Source organism: Manis pentadactyla, chromosome 8 (genome assembly GCF_030020395.1).
Source record: "Manis pentadactyla isolate mManPen7 chromosome 8, mManPen7.hap1, whole genome shotgun sequence".
Lineage (NCBI taxonomy): Eukaryota > Metazoa > Chordata > Mammalia > Pholidota > Manidae > Manis > Manis pentadactyla.
In genome coordinates, this window is record NC_080026.1 from 3939569 (window position 1) to 3956668 (window position 17100).

The following is a 17100-nucleotide window of genomic DNA, read 5'->3' on the forward strand; positions in this document are numbered from 1 at the left end:
AGGTAAATCCATCTGGCCCGGGGGTTTTGGTCTTGGGTAGTTTTTTGATTACCTCTTCAATTTCGTTGCTGGTAATTGGTCTGTTTAGATTTTCTGTTTCTTCCTGGGTCAATCTTGGAAGGTTATATTTTTCTAGGAAGTTGTCCATTTCTCCTAGGTTTCCCAGCTTGTTAGCATATAGGTTTTCATAGTATTCTCCAATAATTCTTTGCATTTCCGTGGGGTCCGTCGTGATTTTTCCTTTCTCGTTTCTGATACTGTTGATTTGTGTTGACTCTCTTTTCTTCTTAATAAGTCTGGCTAGAGGATTATCTATTTTGTTTATTTTTTCGAAGAACCAGCTCTTGGTTTCATTGATTTTTGCTATTGTTTTATTCTTCTCAATTTTATTTATTTCTTCTCTGATCTTTATTATGTCCCTCCTTCTGCTGACCTTAGGCCTCATCTGTTCTTCTTTTTCCAATTTCGATGATTGTGACATTAGACCATTCATTTGGGATTGCTCTTCCTTTTTTAAATATGCTTGGATTGCTATATACTTTCCTCTTAAGACTGCTTTTGCTGTGTCCCACAGAAGTTGGGGCTTAGTGTTGTTGTTGTCATTTGTTTCCATATATTGCTGGATCTCCATTTTGATTTGGTCATTGATCCATTGATTATTTAGGAGCGTGTTGTTAAGCCTCCATGTGTTTGTGAGCCTCTTTGCTTTCTTTGTACAGTTTATTTCTAGTTTTATGCCTTTGTGGTCTGAAAAGTTGGTTGGTAGGATTTCAATCTTTTGGAATTTTCTGAGGCTCTTTTTGTGGCCTAGTATGTGGTCTATTCTGGAGAATGTTCCATGTGCACTTGAGAAGAATGTATATCCCGCTGCTTTTGGATGTAGAGTTCTATAGATGTCTATTAGGTCCATCTGCTCTACTGTGTTGTTCAGTGCCTCCGTGTCCTTACTTATTTTCTGCCCAGTGGATCTATCCTTTGGGGTGAGTGGTGTGTTGAAGTCTCCTAGAATGAATGCATTGCAGTCTATATCCCCCTTTAGTTCTGTTAGTATTTTTTTCACATATGCTGGTCCTCCTGTGTTGGGTGCATATATATTTAGAATGGTTATATCCTCTTGTTTGACTGAGCCCTTTATCATTATGTAGTGTCCCTCTTTATCTCTTGTTACTTTCTTTGTTTTGAAGGATATTTTGTCTGATATTAGTACTGCAACCCCTGCTTTCTTCTCACTGTTGTTTGCTTGAAATATGTTTTTCCATCCCTTGACTTTTAGTCTGTACATGTCTTTGGGTTTGAGGTGAGTTTCTTGTAAGCAGCATATAGATAGGTCTTGCTTTTTTATCCATTCTGTTACTCTGTGTCTTTTGATTGGTGCATTCAGCCCATTAACATTTAGGGTGACTATTGAAAGATATGTACTTATTGCCATTGCAGGCTTTAAATTCGTGGTTACCAAAGGTTCAAGGTTAGCCTCTTTAGTATCTTACTGCCTAACTTAGCTCGCTTATTGAGCTGTTATATACACTGTCTGGAGATTCTTTTCTTCTCTCCCTTCTTGTTCCTCCTCCTCGATTCTTCATATGTTGGGTGTTTTGTGCTGTGCTCCTTCTAGGAGTGCTCCCATCTAGAGCAGTCCCTGTAAGATGTTCTGTAGAGGTGGTTTGTGGAAAGCAAATTCCCTCAGCTTTTGTTTGTCTGGGAATTGTTTAATCCCACCGTCATATTTGAATGATAGTCGTGCTGGATACAGTATCCTTGGTTCAAGGCCCTTCTGTTTCATTGTATTAAATATATCATGCCATTCTCTTCTGGCCTGTAGGGTTTCTGTTGAGAAATCTGACGTTAGCCTGATGGGATTCCCTTTATAGGTGACCTTTTTCTCTCTAGCTGCCTTTAACACTCTTTCCTTGTCCTTGATCTTTGCCATTTTAATTATTATGTGTCTTGGTGTTGCCCTTCTTGGATCCTTTCTGTTGGGGGTTCTGTGTATTTCCGTGGTCTGTTTGATTACTTCCTCCCCCAGTGTGGGGAAGTTTTCAGCAATTATTTCTTCTAAGATACTTTCCATCTCTTTGCCTCTCTCTTCTTCTTCTGGGACCCCTATAATACGGATATTGCTCCTTTTAGATTGGTCACACAGTTCTCTTAATATTGTTTCATTCCTGGAGATCCTTTTGTCTCTCTCTATGTCAGCCTCCATGCGTTCCTGTTCTCTGATTTCAATTCCATCAATGGCCTCTTGCATTCTATCCATTCTGCTTATAAACCCTTCCAGAGTTTGTTTCATTTCTGCGATCTCCTTTCTGGCATCTGTGATCTCTTTCCGGACTTCATCCCATTTCTCTTGCGTATTTCTCTGCATCTCTGTCAGCATGTTTATGATTCTTATTTTGAATTCTTTGTCAGGAAGACTGGTTAGGTCTGTCTCCTTCTCTGGTGTTGTCTCTGTGATCTTTGTCTGCCTGTAGCTTTGCCTTTTCATGGTGACAGGAATAGTCTGCAGAGCTGGGACGAGTGACGGCTGGAAGGACTTCCTTTCTTGTTGGTTTGTGGCCCTCCTCTCCTGGGAGAACAGCGGCCTCTAGTGGCTTGTGCTGCGCAGCTGCGCGCAGACAGGGCTTCTGCTTCCTGCCCGGCTGCTATGGAGTTAATCTCCGCTGTTGCTGTGGGCGTGGCCTGGCTCGGGCCACTGCTCCAAAATGGTGGAGTCGCGTTGGAGCAGGAGCGGCTGGGAGGCTATTTATCTCCGTAAGGGGCCTCCCTGCTCCCTGCAGCCCAGGGGTTAGGGTGCCCAGAGATCCCGGATTCCCTACCTCTGGATTAAGTGACCCGTCCTGCCCCTTTAAGACCTCCAAAAAGCACCCGCCAAAACAAAACAACGACCACAAAAAAAAACAAGAAAAAAAAAATTTTTTTTAATTTAAAAAAAAAAAAATTTTTTAATTAAAAAAAAAAAAAAGGTGGTCGTTCGTTTTTCTTTATTCTCCAGTGCCAGTCTCAGGCCTCTGCTCACCGGTCTTTCTGCCCTGTTTCCCTAGTATTGGGGTCCCTGTCCCTTTAAGACTTCCAAAAAGCGCTCGCCAAAACAAAGCAGCAAAAAAGCAAAAAAAAAAAAAAAAAAAATGGTCGCGCGCTTTTCTTATGTCCTCTGTCGCCCAGCCTCCAGTGCCTGCTCACTGTTCTTGCTGCCCTGTTTTCCTAGTATCGAGCGCCCCGCACTCTGGCCCGGATGGCGGGGGCTGGGTGTTCGGCAGCCCTGGGCTCCGTCTCCCTCCCGCTCTGCCTGCTCTTCTCCCGCCGGGAGCTGGGGGGAGGGGCGCTCGGCTCCCGCGGGGCCGGGGCTTGTATCTCACCCCCTTCGCGAGGCGCTGGGTTCTCTCAGGTGCGGATGTGGTCTGGATATTGTCCTGTGTCCTCTGGTCTTTATTCTAGGAAGGGTTGTCTTTGTTATATTTTCATAGATATATGTTGTTTTGGGAGGAGATTTCCGCTGCTCTACTCACGCCGCCATCTTCCGCCCCCTTCCTGTATCTATTTTAAAAATTGAATCAATAATTAATAATTTTCCACAAAAGAAAGTACCAGATCCACGTTTTCACTGATCAATTTGACCAAACATTTAAAGAAGAAATGATACGTTTTCTACAATCCCCGCCAGAAAATAGAAGCAGAGAATCACTTCCTAAGTCATTCTATGAAGCCAGAATTACCCTGACACTGAAACCAGACAAACGCAGATCATAGACCTAAAATGTAAAGCCCAAAACTATAAAACTCACAACAAAAATAAGTGAAAGTCTAGATGACCTTGGATTTAGTAATGAGTCTTTAGATATAACCCAAAGGCACAATCCATGAGAGAATAATTGATGTCATACTTCATTAAAATTAAAAACTGCTCTCCAAAAGGCACTGTTAAGTAAATGGAAAGATAAGCTCCAGATTATGAGAGAATATTTGCAAAATACATAACTGAAAGAGGAATGGTGTCCAAAATATATGAAGAACTCTTAAAACTCAATCAGAAAACAAACAACCTAATTAAAATACAGGCAAATATTTGAACAGATACCTCATCAAAAACAATGTAAAGATGGCAAATGAGAATATGAAAGAAGCTCAACTTCATGTCCTTAGGGAACTGCAAGTGAAAGTAGTGAGACACCACTACATGGCCAACAGAATGGCTAACATCCAAGACTGACAACACTAAACACTGTAGACAACGTGGAGCAACAGGAACGCTCATTGCTGGTGGGAATGTAGAATGGTACAGCCACTTTGGAAGGGAGTTTGGTGGTTTCTTACAAAACTAAACATAGTTTTACCTTATGATAAAACAATCAGTCACACATCTAGGTTTTTACCCAACTGATCTGAAATTTTATTTCCACACAAGAACCTACATGCAAATGTTTATAGCACCTTTATTCTTAAGAGTCATAAGCTGGAAGCAAGATGTCCTTCAACAGGGAAGCGGATAACCAGAATGCTGCACATTCACACAGAATACCACCAAGCGGTAACAAGAAGCAACTTGTGACACATACGGCACATGGGTGACTCTAAAATTATGCTGAGCCAGACACAAATAACTATGTCTTGTATGATTCCATTCATACAAAGTTCAAGAACAGACAAAACGAATCCATGTTAACAGATAGTCAGATGGCAAATGACTAAAGACGGGCACTCTTTCTGGGGTTATGGTAATATCACCTATCTTTATTTGGATGTATATATTTGTCAAAATGTGTAAGACTGTAAACTTAAGATTTGGGTTTTTTATTCCATGTAATTATACAATAAAATTGGTTTTTTTAAAAAAAAGTCAAATAGTGGTTATTTTCGGGGGAAGTAGAGGGTTGTGAATGTGGTGAACACCTGCAGGGCTTTGAGGTGACTAGCAAAGTTCTATTTGTTACTCTGGATGGTAATTTCAAAGTTGTTGTTCTTTTACAAATTTATGAAGCTATACATTTGTTTCATGTAGTTTTCTGTTTCTGTGCTATATTTTACAATAAAAAAGTATGAAAAAATACATCCTTTCAAAGGTGTCCCTTTCATGCCAGGTTTGGTTGGACTGTACAACCTTTAACTTCCAAACTCTAAAACTCTGGTTCTACATTATTACTAGGAATCTCTGAAAATGAAAATACTACCATGCATTTTCTATTTAATGATCTTTTGAAACATCCAGGTTTAAGAAAACAGTATGAAATATTTTCTAGCCCAAACAGGGTTAAAACTTTTCCCCCAGCTTTATGTTTCTTTGATTTTCCCCTGTAAACAACACAAGTCAAATCCAAGTCTTACCTCAAATATATTTTCAATTCTTCCTAATCTTTAAGTAGGCGAGCGACAATTTTCTGGACCAAAAGCCCCTTGGATTCTGGACTTCTCAGCACTACCTCTGGGTCAAAAATTCCTGGGAAGTACAACTAACAATATCATTAATTAAAAAGTTGTGTATAAGTTTATATACAAAGAATAGAAAGCCAGTTTTATCAATACTAAGCCAAACCTGCTAACAACCCAAGTATCTTTCTACAGGTGAATGCTAAGAATTTGTGACATATCCACACAATGAAATGCTTACACTCAGCAATAAAAAGCAATGAGCTATAGAAAAAAGCAGCCTGTGTAAATCTCAGCACAACTTCCATTATGCTGAGTAAGAGCTACCAGATCCCTCCCTCAAAAAAGAACATACTGCATGATTTCATTCACTAGAATTCAGTAGAATTCTGGAAAATGTAAACTAATCCAGAGCGACAGAACACAGATTTGTGTTTGCCTGGAGATGGGGAGGTGGGAGGGCTGGGGCCAAGAAATCACAAAGGGCACAAGGCAACTTCTGGGTTTGACAGTATGTTCGCTGCCTTGGCTGGTGTTGGCTTCAGAGGTGTACACGTCAGATCTTAGCCAGCTGCTTACAGTGCTCAGTTTATGTCGGTTAGCCCTCAGTAAAAGGCTGTTCTTAAATAACAGTGTCCATGGCCAAGGCTCACCTCCCCGCCTCTCCTAACTTCCTCAGAGGGCAGGAGAACACTGAAAATGCTATTTTTCTGGGCCGTACCATCATCACTTGCACTGGCAAGCTTCCTTTGGTCAGGATTATCCAAGTTTTCAGTTGAGGTCACAATACTTTTACAGAGAGCAGGTCTGCAATGCAGGATCCCAAATACTTGAATGCTGTCTTTCCCTGGGCAGGTACACATGACATCACTGGGGCAGTATGTGCACAGGAGAGAAACTCAGGCAAAGGCATGCTCTTCTAGCACAGCCACACTATCCTGGTGGGACGCCGTCCTAGTAAAGCAGCAGGAAGAGCTTGAAGAGCTGCTCCATGCCCCATGGGACAGCCTGGTGGGGCAGCCTCAGCAGTTCTGAGGACTCTTCAGCCTGTGCGCTGCAGGCCTACGAGGCCTACCCAGCGGGGGAGCCAAAGCCTGCTTCACTTCTTCCTCCCACAGCCCCGCACCAGGTGAGAGCTTACCATCCCAACGCAACGGTCAGAACTGGCACGGCCTCCCTGTCTTCAATCTGTTCAGGTCTGGGCGAAAAGTAGAGCTCCAGCCCCCAGCTGGGGACCAGAACCATGTCCTGAGGCGGGAGGACACCCTGCTGGGGGAGGGAGACGGCTGCCTGGGCCAGAGGAAGCGAACCTGGGCCATCCCACCGCTCAGGCGGCTCTGTTCTATAAAGAGAATCCACCCTCATCTAGAGTCTTAATTATTCTAGGTATTGACCAATTTATGTCTGCAGTGAGACACAATACAGTTTTGTATTTAAGATAACCAGGAGCCAACCAACATCTTCAGAATACCAGGGAAGGTGGAACTCTTTATGTGGAACAAAAGAACTTGGACAGACAGACTTTCCACAGTGAGGAACTACAGTAGTATGAGCATCCCACTGACGTTCAGTACACCGGTTAACTTCATAAAAAGATGCCAACGGCGCAGGTACAAAACCCCTTTGAGTCCTTTATTAACTTTTGGAGATGTGTGGTACATACAATTAACAGCATCACCAGCTACAGAAGTACAGATAGCCAAGAATGTACTTCAGAACAGGGACGTCAGAGCAACTTTGGTGCTGCCCGCTCTGAACCTCCACAAAAACTCAACTCACACACGCAGGACAAACAATATAACAATTTCACTTTGAAATGGTTCTTTAAAAAAATGACAAGAACTGTTCAAACCCTTTATAGAGTGAGATGTGGCAGGTCTTGAGGAGCCATGGCACTGCTGTGAAAGGCCAGCTTAGGCATTTGAAGGTCAGAGGGGAGTGAGAGGAAAAGGTGTGAACTGCAGTGTGAAGAGATAACTGGTGGTCTGAGTGGGTACTTTCAGTCCAGGCTCGGTACAGGTCCTGCAGGAATCCACCAGATAAATACAGTTTATAAACCAGAAGACTGAAAAACACTGGCCATTCATTTGTGTCACTGATTCCAACTGGCAGACGCTGGAGCGTCAGGAGTCCCGCACGGCCCAGAGAGCTTGGGAGGGATGCACCCAAATGCGAGCAGCTCGCTGTGCCAGATCTGCTCTGATCCTCTCCTGCCAACGGCTGCCACGGCCCTCTGCTTCCCGTGGGAACTGAGGAACACTTGATCTCAGTGCTCCACTTGAAAATAAACCAAAGCCCTCCCCCCACCCCCACCCCCATTCTTCATAAATTCTGTTTCCAAAGTCCTCTTGATTCTTCTTGGTCTAGACCTTTTCTTTTCGCTTCAATTTTGACACCTTCTTGACAGTCCCATTCTTGTTCAGAAGCTTCAGGACACGATCTTTATGATCTAAAACCTTAAGCATGGAGTCTCTGGCCTCACTGATTTGATCCATCACAAGTTTACACCTCTGCATGTTTCCCTGAAACAAAAGATATTTTATCACCAATTAGTAACCCTGAGGGCCATAGCTCTGGACTGGGGACATTTTGAGGCTTTCACATAGAAACAATGATCTAGTACTTCTTGGTGATGCAGGCTTCCGGACAGCATAGGTTTTCTCTAAAGGTGCTAGTGGATGGGGGAGGGAGATGGGAGGTCGGCCTCACTGTGAACCCCTGACGTGGATGATCAGAAGGCAAGGGCTTGTGCAAACCTGGATCAGCTCATTTATTCGGTGCAGGTCATCATCTGTTGCTGCTTTTTTCTTTGGGATAATCCCTTCCTGTAGGTTGGTGAGTCTTTCATAAACATCATGCTCTAGATTTGTCTGCAACACACAAAGAGGGAGGGCACTGTGACCTTGGGGATACTTTTTTTTGTCAGCCTCAGGCCAGTGAGCCCACCTCCAACCAGCCTTGTAAACTAGCGTCAAGAGCTGTCTGGGTGATGACTCCCTCTGTCCCAAGGACTGAGGTACAGTAAGGGAAACGGATCGACGAGTAATATTACAAGTTGCCGTCATTCAGAGTCATCTTCAAGGACAACTTCTAAATACTGCCCTGGGTTCACAACTGCTCTAAAAAACAAGCCTGCAAGTTTCAAAGAAATACGCTTTGCTGCTAAGTACAAACACAAGGCACGGCACTATTTGTTTTAGGTGCTCATGACAGCCCACGTTATTCCGAGGCTGTTGTTTGACTAACCCCCTCGGCCTTGATGATGCAGGAAGGATTCCCGCCCGAGGCTCATGGAAATGGCTGCACACCTGACGCCCGCCAACTGGACAGATGAGATCGACAGCAGTGTACCAGTCAGTATACTCACAGCCCAGGGGAGGAGGACACCGCACACCACGCAGGGCCGCACGGGGGCTGCACTCAGGAACAGAGTGAACAAGCAGGGGCTGTGGGAGGCAGGCTTTGTAGTATCAAGAGGGAGAGGTGTCCCCTGGTTCCCACAGGAGGATGCGACTGACTTCCTTGAGTAACACTGCAAGGTGGCAGGGAACTGAAGCCCGCTACTCAGGGTAGACGCAGGGACGGTGGCTGTCCCCACGATAATGAGCAGAGAGGGGAGGTGGGGCTTCCAGTTAGGATATTTGAAGCTCCCGTGCCAGATGCCATGGCGACACCTAGTGCTGACCCTTAATCATAAGTCTGATACCACAGCTGTTCGATATATTTTGGATCTGGGTTCCAGAACTAAGATATATTTAGATTTTATCTATGAAATAGATACAATAATCACAATAAGAACACATACAAATTCTACCACAGCCCACGTTACCTAGGAATGCTTCGGAAGTACTCAGAGGGAAATGCTTTATGAACTCAGATGTCTCTAGCATCTACTCCTCTTCAGCAGGATGTGGAAACTGCTAGAACTCTACCTACCAGCTGGAGCAACTGCGCAGCACAGAGGTGGACTTTCCAGCCTTGGGCACGACAGGATACTCCTTTCTGATTAGCTATTTCCTGCAGCATCGCTTTCTTCTCCTCTGGAGCCATAAAAAATAAAAAATATGATTCAATTTTTATAAAGCTAAAATCATTTATGTTTAGGCTGCCTAAATTCTATTTTACCAAGAATTTAGAAATATCTAAATAAATCCTTCTGTACTCAAGTCATTAGGAACAGAGGCCCCGACATGAACAGAAGCTCGCTTGCTTTCCGTCTGCCCCCGAGGGCGGCTTGGAAGACACACTCTGCTGATCTAGCCAGTTTAGGAGGGAGCAAGATAACATTTTAATCTCTTCAGAGAGGGGAAATGGTCTTTGGTGCTTTGGAGCCTTGCTCTGCGTGATGTCTGCAGGCATGTGGAGCTGGGCATGAAGTCGTAGAAGCTCTGTGGTGGTGTCCAGACCTTGGAGAAATCACAGGAATCAAATTTAAGTAACATTTAAGTAACTTTTATTACTGGAGTAATAAAAGTCCAGTAACCAGAACTGTGGTAAAATAAATATGAACTTTATCATCTGAACTGGGGAGAGACAGACTAGGATTGAGGGGTGCTTGTCAAAGATGAGTGTAGCTGTATCTGCATTGTTCTAATTTCTGTTGAACCAGGACTTAAAAATGTATTTATACATTACATGGATAAACATCTTAAAAATGAAAAAAACATTATTATTTCAAAAATTATTCTTGAAAAAACCCTATTTGTCAAAACTGAAAAGTACAACACCAAGACTGAGCCCTAATATAAATGATGAACTTTGGGTGATGATGTGTCAACGTAGGTTCGACACATGTAACGAATGAACCACTGTGGTGGGGGTGCTGGGAGTGGGGGAGGGAGCTGTGCGTGTGGGGGGGCAGAGGGGGGACGGGAAATCTTCCTACCTTCTGTTCAATGTTGTGAACCTAAAACTCGCCTATGAAATTCATCAATTAGCATGAGTATTACTGGAAGAATTTTTAAACTTTTTGACATAATTGTGGATTTACATGCAGTTGTAAGGAACAATGGTAACATCTTATAAAACTATAGTACAATATCACAACCACGACGCTGACATAGTCCATCGACTCTATCAGATTTCACCAGTTTTAGATGTACTTGTATATTTCATTATAACCATTTAAAAAACTTTAGAGTTTGAAATAATTATAGATTCACAGGAAGCTGCAAAAACAGTACAGAAATATATCTGATAAGGGACTTCTATCTAGCATATATAATTTTTTAAAATTAAGGCATCATTGATATACAATCTTATGAATCTACATTCACCTATATTATCAAGTCCCCCCCATACTGCACTGAAGTCACTGTCCATCAGTGAAGTAAGATGCCACAGTCACTACTTGTCTTCTCTGTGCTATACACTGCTTTCCCTGTGCCCTCCTATATTATGTTTGCTAATCATAATGCCCCTCAATCCCCTTCTCCCTCCCTCCCCCTCCCCACCCCCACCTCCCCTTTGGTAACCCCTAGTCCCTTCTTGGAGTCTGTGAGTCTGTTGTTGTTTTGTTCCTTCAGTTTTGCTTCACCGTTATATTCCACAAATGAGAAAAATCATTTGGTACTTGTCTTTCTCTGCCTGGCTTATTTCACTGAGCATAATACCCTCTAGCTCCATCCATGTTGTTGCAAATGGTAGGATTTGTTCTCTTATATATAAAGAATTCTTATAATTCAGTAATAAAAAGACAAACCAATTAAAAAGGGACAAAGATCCAAGTAGACATTTCACCAAAGAAGATATACAAATGGCCAATAAGCATGTGAAGATGTTCACTATCACCAGGGATTAGGGAAATGCAAATGAAAACCACAGTGAGGTACCACTTCACACTCACTAGGATGTTACCATCAAAAAGACAGTATGTCTGAGGTGAGGATATGGAGAAACTGGAAGCCTCATCCACTGCTATGGGAACGTAAAATGGTTTGTTTGCTTTGGAAAACAGTCTGGCATTCCTGGAATGTTAAATACAGAGTCACCAAACATCCCAGAAGTTCTAATTCCAGGTATATGCCCAAGGGAAATGAAAACATATACACATAAAACTATGGTCCATAGCACCATTATTCATAGTAATCAAAAAGTAGAAATAACCTAAATGCCCATCAGTGATGAATGGATAAATAAAATGTGGTATATCCATAAAACAGAATATTGTTTTAAGAGAGAAGAGTGACAGACTGACACATGCTACAACATGGATGACCCTTGAAAACACTGTGTCAAGTGAAATAAAGCAGCCAGTTACAGCAGGTCACATGTCATACAATAGCTCTCGTCTGAAATGCCCGGCCCTGCAACACCCAGATTCAGCAGGCAGATCAGAGGCTGCCCAGGGTTGAGGGGTAGGGAGGGGCAGAGTGGGCAGGCTGGAGGGCAGCGGCTAAATGTGTGCATTTTCTTACTGGGGTAATGAAAGTGTCTTAAGAACTATAGTGACTGACGCAAAACTGTCAATATACTAAAAAACCCCACGGAATTGTACATTTTGACAGATGAGTTATATGCTACATGAGTTGTGCTTCAATAAAGCTACCATTAAAAAAAAAAAAGACAGTAAAGAGATGTGAAATGTTACCCCTGCACTTGGATTCCCCCATTGGGCCAACTTAAGAAACCTGTGGTACAGGACCAAAGTCAGGGAGTCGCCACTGACACTAAGTGAGTACAGTTCTGTGTCACTTTATCCTGTGTGTAGGTTCATGGGACCACCACTGTGATCAGGATGCGGGACTACCGCACACGAACATCTCCCTGGGCTATACCTGTAGCGGCCCACATCACCCATCACTAACCCCTAGCGCCCACTCGTCTGTTCTCTATCTGCATAATTTTAACATTTCAAAAGTGTTACTTAGGTAGAATGACAGTATGTGTCTTCTTCCCTTTTTTTGGTATCCTTTTAAGACTGGCTTTATACACTAAGTGGAAGCATAATGTCTTTGAGATCCAATCCAAGCTGCCGCACCATCAGTGCTTTGCTGTTCATTCCTGAACAGCATTCAATGGGACCAGTATGTTTGGCCATTTGCCTACTTATGGCCATCTGCATTGCTTCCAGTTTTTAACTATTACAAACAAATGTTGCTTTGAATACCTGTGTACAGATTTTTGTGTGGACGCAGGTGTTCAATTTTCTAGCATAAATGCCCAGGAGTGCGACTGTTGGGTCATGTGGTAAGGGTGGGTTTAATTTTTACACAACAGGCACACTCTTTTCCAGAGTGGCTCAACAATGTACGACAGATGATTGACTTGCAGTATGATTGTGCTCCACTAACCTGCTCTTCAGTTTCAGAAGCTGGTAAAAACATAGTAAGCCATTTAAACCTCTGCACAAGGTCCTAAGGGAAAACAGCTGTTCTAATCACACATCTATTCAAGCAAATCTGTGGTAAGAACAGTGAGCCTGTGGTACCTGAGCCAGACAATCACCTCCCTCCCAAGCTCGAGAGGCGGAGACCACCCAGGCAGCTGCAGCCCAAAGGGCTCCCTCCCCTCCAGCTCCCAGGTGGAGAGCTTTCTTCCCAGGAGGGGAATGTAGGCATGTCTCATCCTGCTTCCTGGTACCTGCTGCTGACTCTAAGTCCCAGTGAACACAACTGACATGTGGGGGTGCTCTTCTTCTGTGCAACCCCCACTTGTGGAATGGAGCCTGTACTTTAGGCAAGGTGTGCTAGAACACTGGGGCCCCAGGATCCCTTCTCCCAGAGTGGGCAGTGGTGGCTCTGGCTGGGAGAGACAAGCCAAGACCACCCCAGGCTGCTCACTCCTCTGCCCCCCCGACTGGGTGCTCCTCTCCTAGAGCGGCAGGCTACTCAGAAAGCACGCTTCCCTTGTCCCTACCCCCATCTCCAGGGCTTGAGCCCAGAGATCCTGCCTCGGGGGAGGAACAGGCTGTAAGACACACAGGACAGGTAGCTTCTAATCTCTTCCTAAAGAATCTACAGCAGAGTGAAATTCAAACCTAAAGGTGTTCTTATCAACAGCAGAGGTTGTAATGAAAGGCAACTGTGATAGAAATTTGTAGATCTAATGAAAATACAACCTAGACTGTGGGCTGACTAAATTGCAGGAGAGAACAAAGAATAAGACAGCTGGGAAGAGCCCTCCTGTGGACAGAAGAAATATCAAACACTGAACTCAGGAACTATTCTGGCAAGGAGCTACCATCTCTGGATTAGTTTGCAGAGGAATTTAATTTGTTTCCTGGAAAATTCCAGTACCGTGTTCTTCAGAGCAAACGGCAAGCAGTTAGTGGGGTTCACCAGCTGGGTGCAGTCAGGGAAAAGTGGGAAAGAGGCTTGTCCTGGATGACAGTGACACAGGCACACCCAAAGCTGTGCCGCCCAGAGGACTAACACCAGTAACACACTTGCTGGTGGGGCGATGAGCTTTCACTACAACAGCCTAGCCAGTCACTGCACAAATGAGCAATCAACAGTAACCTGCAGGAGACGAACCACTACCTACAGCTGCTACAATATATGACCTAACATGTCTACTTTCCAACAAAAAAGTATAAGGCATGGAAAGAAAAGAAGGGTATGACCCATTCATGGGGAAAAAAAGCAGGCAACAGAAACAGACATGAGAGTGACCTGACATAAGATTCATCAGAAAAAGATTCCAAAGTGACTATTATAAATAAATTCACAGAATGAAAGGGAAGCGTGAGTAAAGAAGTAAGCAAAGTATGAGGGTCATGTCACATGAAATAGTGAAGTCAATAAAGAGAAAGAAAGTACAAGAGAACTGGATGGAAATTCTGGAACTGAGAAGTACAATAAATGAAAATAAAAAATTCACTACAAGGGCTCAGCAGTAGATCTGAACTGATACAAAAAGTTGAAGCTAGATGGATAGATTATGGAAGCTAAAGAACTGAGAGTAAAGGAACACAAAAAGAATAGGGGCTTGGAGAGATGGGAGACACAACTAAGAGCCCCAACTTGCTAAATTTATTGAAAAACAATAACCTATACATCCAGTGAGCTCAAGAAACTCCAACTATGATAAATGCAAAAATACCCACAAACAAACACATCACAGCAAAAATTCTCAAACTCCCAAGCTGAGAAAATCTTCAAAGCAGCAAGAGAAAAAAATGATGCATTATACACAAAATTACTTCCGTATAATCAACAGCTGACTTCTCTGGAGAAACAATGGAGGCCAGAAGGCAGTGGAATCATATACTCAAAGTGCTTACAGGAATGATGAGAAATCTAACTCTTCCACATCCTCACCAGCATTTAGCATTACCAGGATTTTTAATTTCAGTTGTTTTGATAGGTGTGTAGTGGCATCTCACTTAAAATTTCTCTAATGGCTAGTGATGTTGAATTTCCAAAAATAAATTTTATTGTCATTTTCTGATCCAAGACCCAATAAGGATACCATATTACAGTCACTTGTCTTGTCTCCTTAGACAACTCTTGGCTTGATGGTTGACTTTCCTTGCTTCTGATGACCCTGACAGATTTTTTATTTTTAGGGTGCCCTTCTATTTGGCTTTGATAGTTTTCTCAGGACTGTCATTATGGGTTTTTGAAGGGAGACAGAGGGAAAATGCCACTGTCATCACACCCTACGTAGGCACATACTATTAACATGACTCATCATTATTGGTACTGACTCATCTTGCTGAATGGTGTCTGTCAGCTGTCTCCCTAGTGAAGTTCCTCTTCCCCCCATTCTCTTCCACACAGTACACTTGGAAGAAAGTTTTCATGCACAGTCCACACATGGGGACTAGGGATTTATGTCCCCTTGAACATCTTATCATGTGTGTGGCATTTGTGAATTCTCTTTGGTGAAATGTCTCTTCATGCCCTTTCTAATTGGATTATTCTTATTTACCATTAAATATTGGGAATTCCTAATATACACTCTAGATACAAAGTCCTTTATCAGATAAATGGTTTGCTAATATTTTCTCCCAGTTTATAGTATGTCTTTTCATTCTTCTAAGTCTTATGAAGTTCAATTTGTTTTTTTTTTTCTTTTATGGATGTTGTTTTTGGTGTCATGTCTAAGAACTGTCCACCATGCCCTAGGGCCTGAAGACTTTCTCCCAGATTTTCTTCTAAAAGTTTTATAGTTTCACATTTAAATCTATTATTCATTTTGCATTACCTTTTATTTAAGATGCAAGGATTATACACTCTTCCGTTATTTAGATCTTTCATCAGCATTTTGTAGTTTTTCCAGCAAACATGTCCTGTACATGTTTTGCTAAATTTATACCTAAGTATACCAACTGTCAAAGGTATTATGTTTTCAGTATTGGTTTCCACCAAGTTCACTGCAAGCATCTAGAATTACAGTTGATTTTTTTTATGTTGACAGTGTATCCTGTGACCCTGCTGCATCATTTACTAGTTTCAGAAGTCTTTTTGTAGAATACTTGGGATTTCCTATGTAGACAATGATGTCATCAGCAAACAGAGAGAAGTTTTATTTATTCCTTCCCAGCCTGTGACAGCCTTTCATCTCTTGTTTCTGCCTTACGGTGTGGCTAGAACTCCAACACTGTGCTGAGCAAGAGCAGCGAGAGGACAGCTCTGTCTGCTCGCTAATCTCAGGTAGAAAGCATTCGGTCTTTCACCATTAATTATGCCAGCTGAAGGTTTTTTGTAAGCATTTTATCAACTTGAGGAAGTCTTCCTCTTTTTCTATTTTTGAGATATTTATAATGAAGTACTGAGTTTTGTCAAATAACGATCATGTGACTTTTCCTTTTTAGCTTCTGTTGTGGCCTGACCTGTGTTCCCTCCACAGATATGCTGAATTCCTGACCCTGGCACCTTATTTGGAAGTAGGGTAATTGAGTTAAGGAGAAGCCATACTGAATTAGGGTGGGCCCTAAATCCCAGGACTCATGTCCTTATGAGGAGGGGACAGAGAGAAGCGAGACACAGTCAGGAGCACCACGTGACGAGGGAGGCAGAACATGGAGCAAGTCACACCGAGCACCGCCGGCACCACCAGAGATTAGGAGAGGAAAGGAAGTATTATTTCAACACCCTGCAGATAGAGTATGATCCTGTGGTATTTTGATTCTGGACTTATAGCCTCTAGAGCTATGAGAGAATAAATGTGTTTTAGGCCATCCAGGTGGTGGTACATCGTTATGGCAGTTCTAGGAAATTAATACAGCCTGTTAATAATGGTGAATTACATTGACATTCAAGTACTGAACAAGCCTTGCATAGCTGGAACAAGTCCCACTTGATCAAGGTGTCAAACTCTGTATCCGCTGGATTCAATTTGCTAACATTTGTTAAAAAAGAGTTTTTGCCTCTGTATTTCTGAGGAACATTGATCTGTTGTTTTTTCTGTATTTGTGCTCATTTTCTGGTTTTGGTATCAGGGAAATACTGGCTTCATAAAATGAATTTAGAAGTGCTCCCTCCTGTATTTTGTAAGATACTGTGTAGAACAGGTGTTGACTCTTTAAATATTTGGTAGTATTTCCCAACAAAAGTACCCAAGCCTAGAGATTTCTGTATGGAAACTGTTAAATTAAGGAGTCAACTTATTTATTGCTTATAGGACTATTCAAATTGTCTATTTGTTTCTGGTTGAAGTTTGGTAGTGTGTGGTTTTCAAGGAACTGGTCTATTTCATCTACATGGTTGACTTTATGAGCATAAAGTTGTTGACAGTTTTTCTTATGCTCTAATGGCTACATAATCTATAGGAGAGTAATACCCTGTTTCATTCTTT

General features: G+C 42.6%; 1 protein-coding gene across 11 annotated transcripts in view; it reads right to left on the minus strand.

Annotated features, from left to right (window-relative positions):
• Positions 1-6965: 6965 nt before the first annotated feature.
• The window catches only part of SAP130 (Sin3A associated protein 130), a 73790-nt gene continuing 63655 nt past the window's right edge, over positions 6966-17100 (minus strand). For 10 of the 11 annotated variants that reach the window (XM_036884194.2, XM_036884196.2, XM_036884192.2 and 7 more), the window contains 3 exons: positions 9295-9398; positions 8115-8228; positions 6966-7880 (listed from right to left, as the gene is read on the minus strand). In XM_036884194.2, coding sequence (XP_036740089.1) covers positions 7722-7880; positions 8115-8228; positions 9295-9398 — 377 coding nt within the window. In that variant the 3' untranslated portion in view covers positions 6966-7721. Of the gene's footprint in view, positions 7881-8114; positions 8229-8725; positions 8805-9294; positions 9399-17100 lie in introns of all 11 variants that reach the window. The other variant, XR_005024573.2, reaches the window with a different exon arrangement.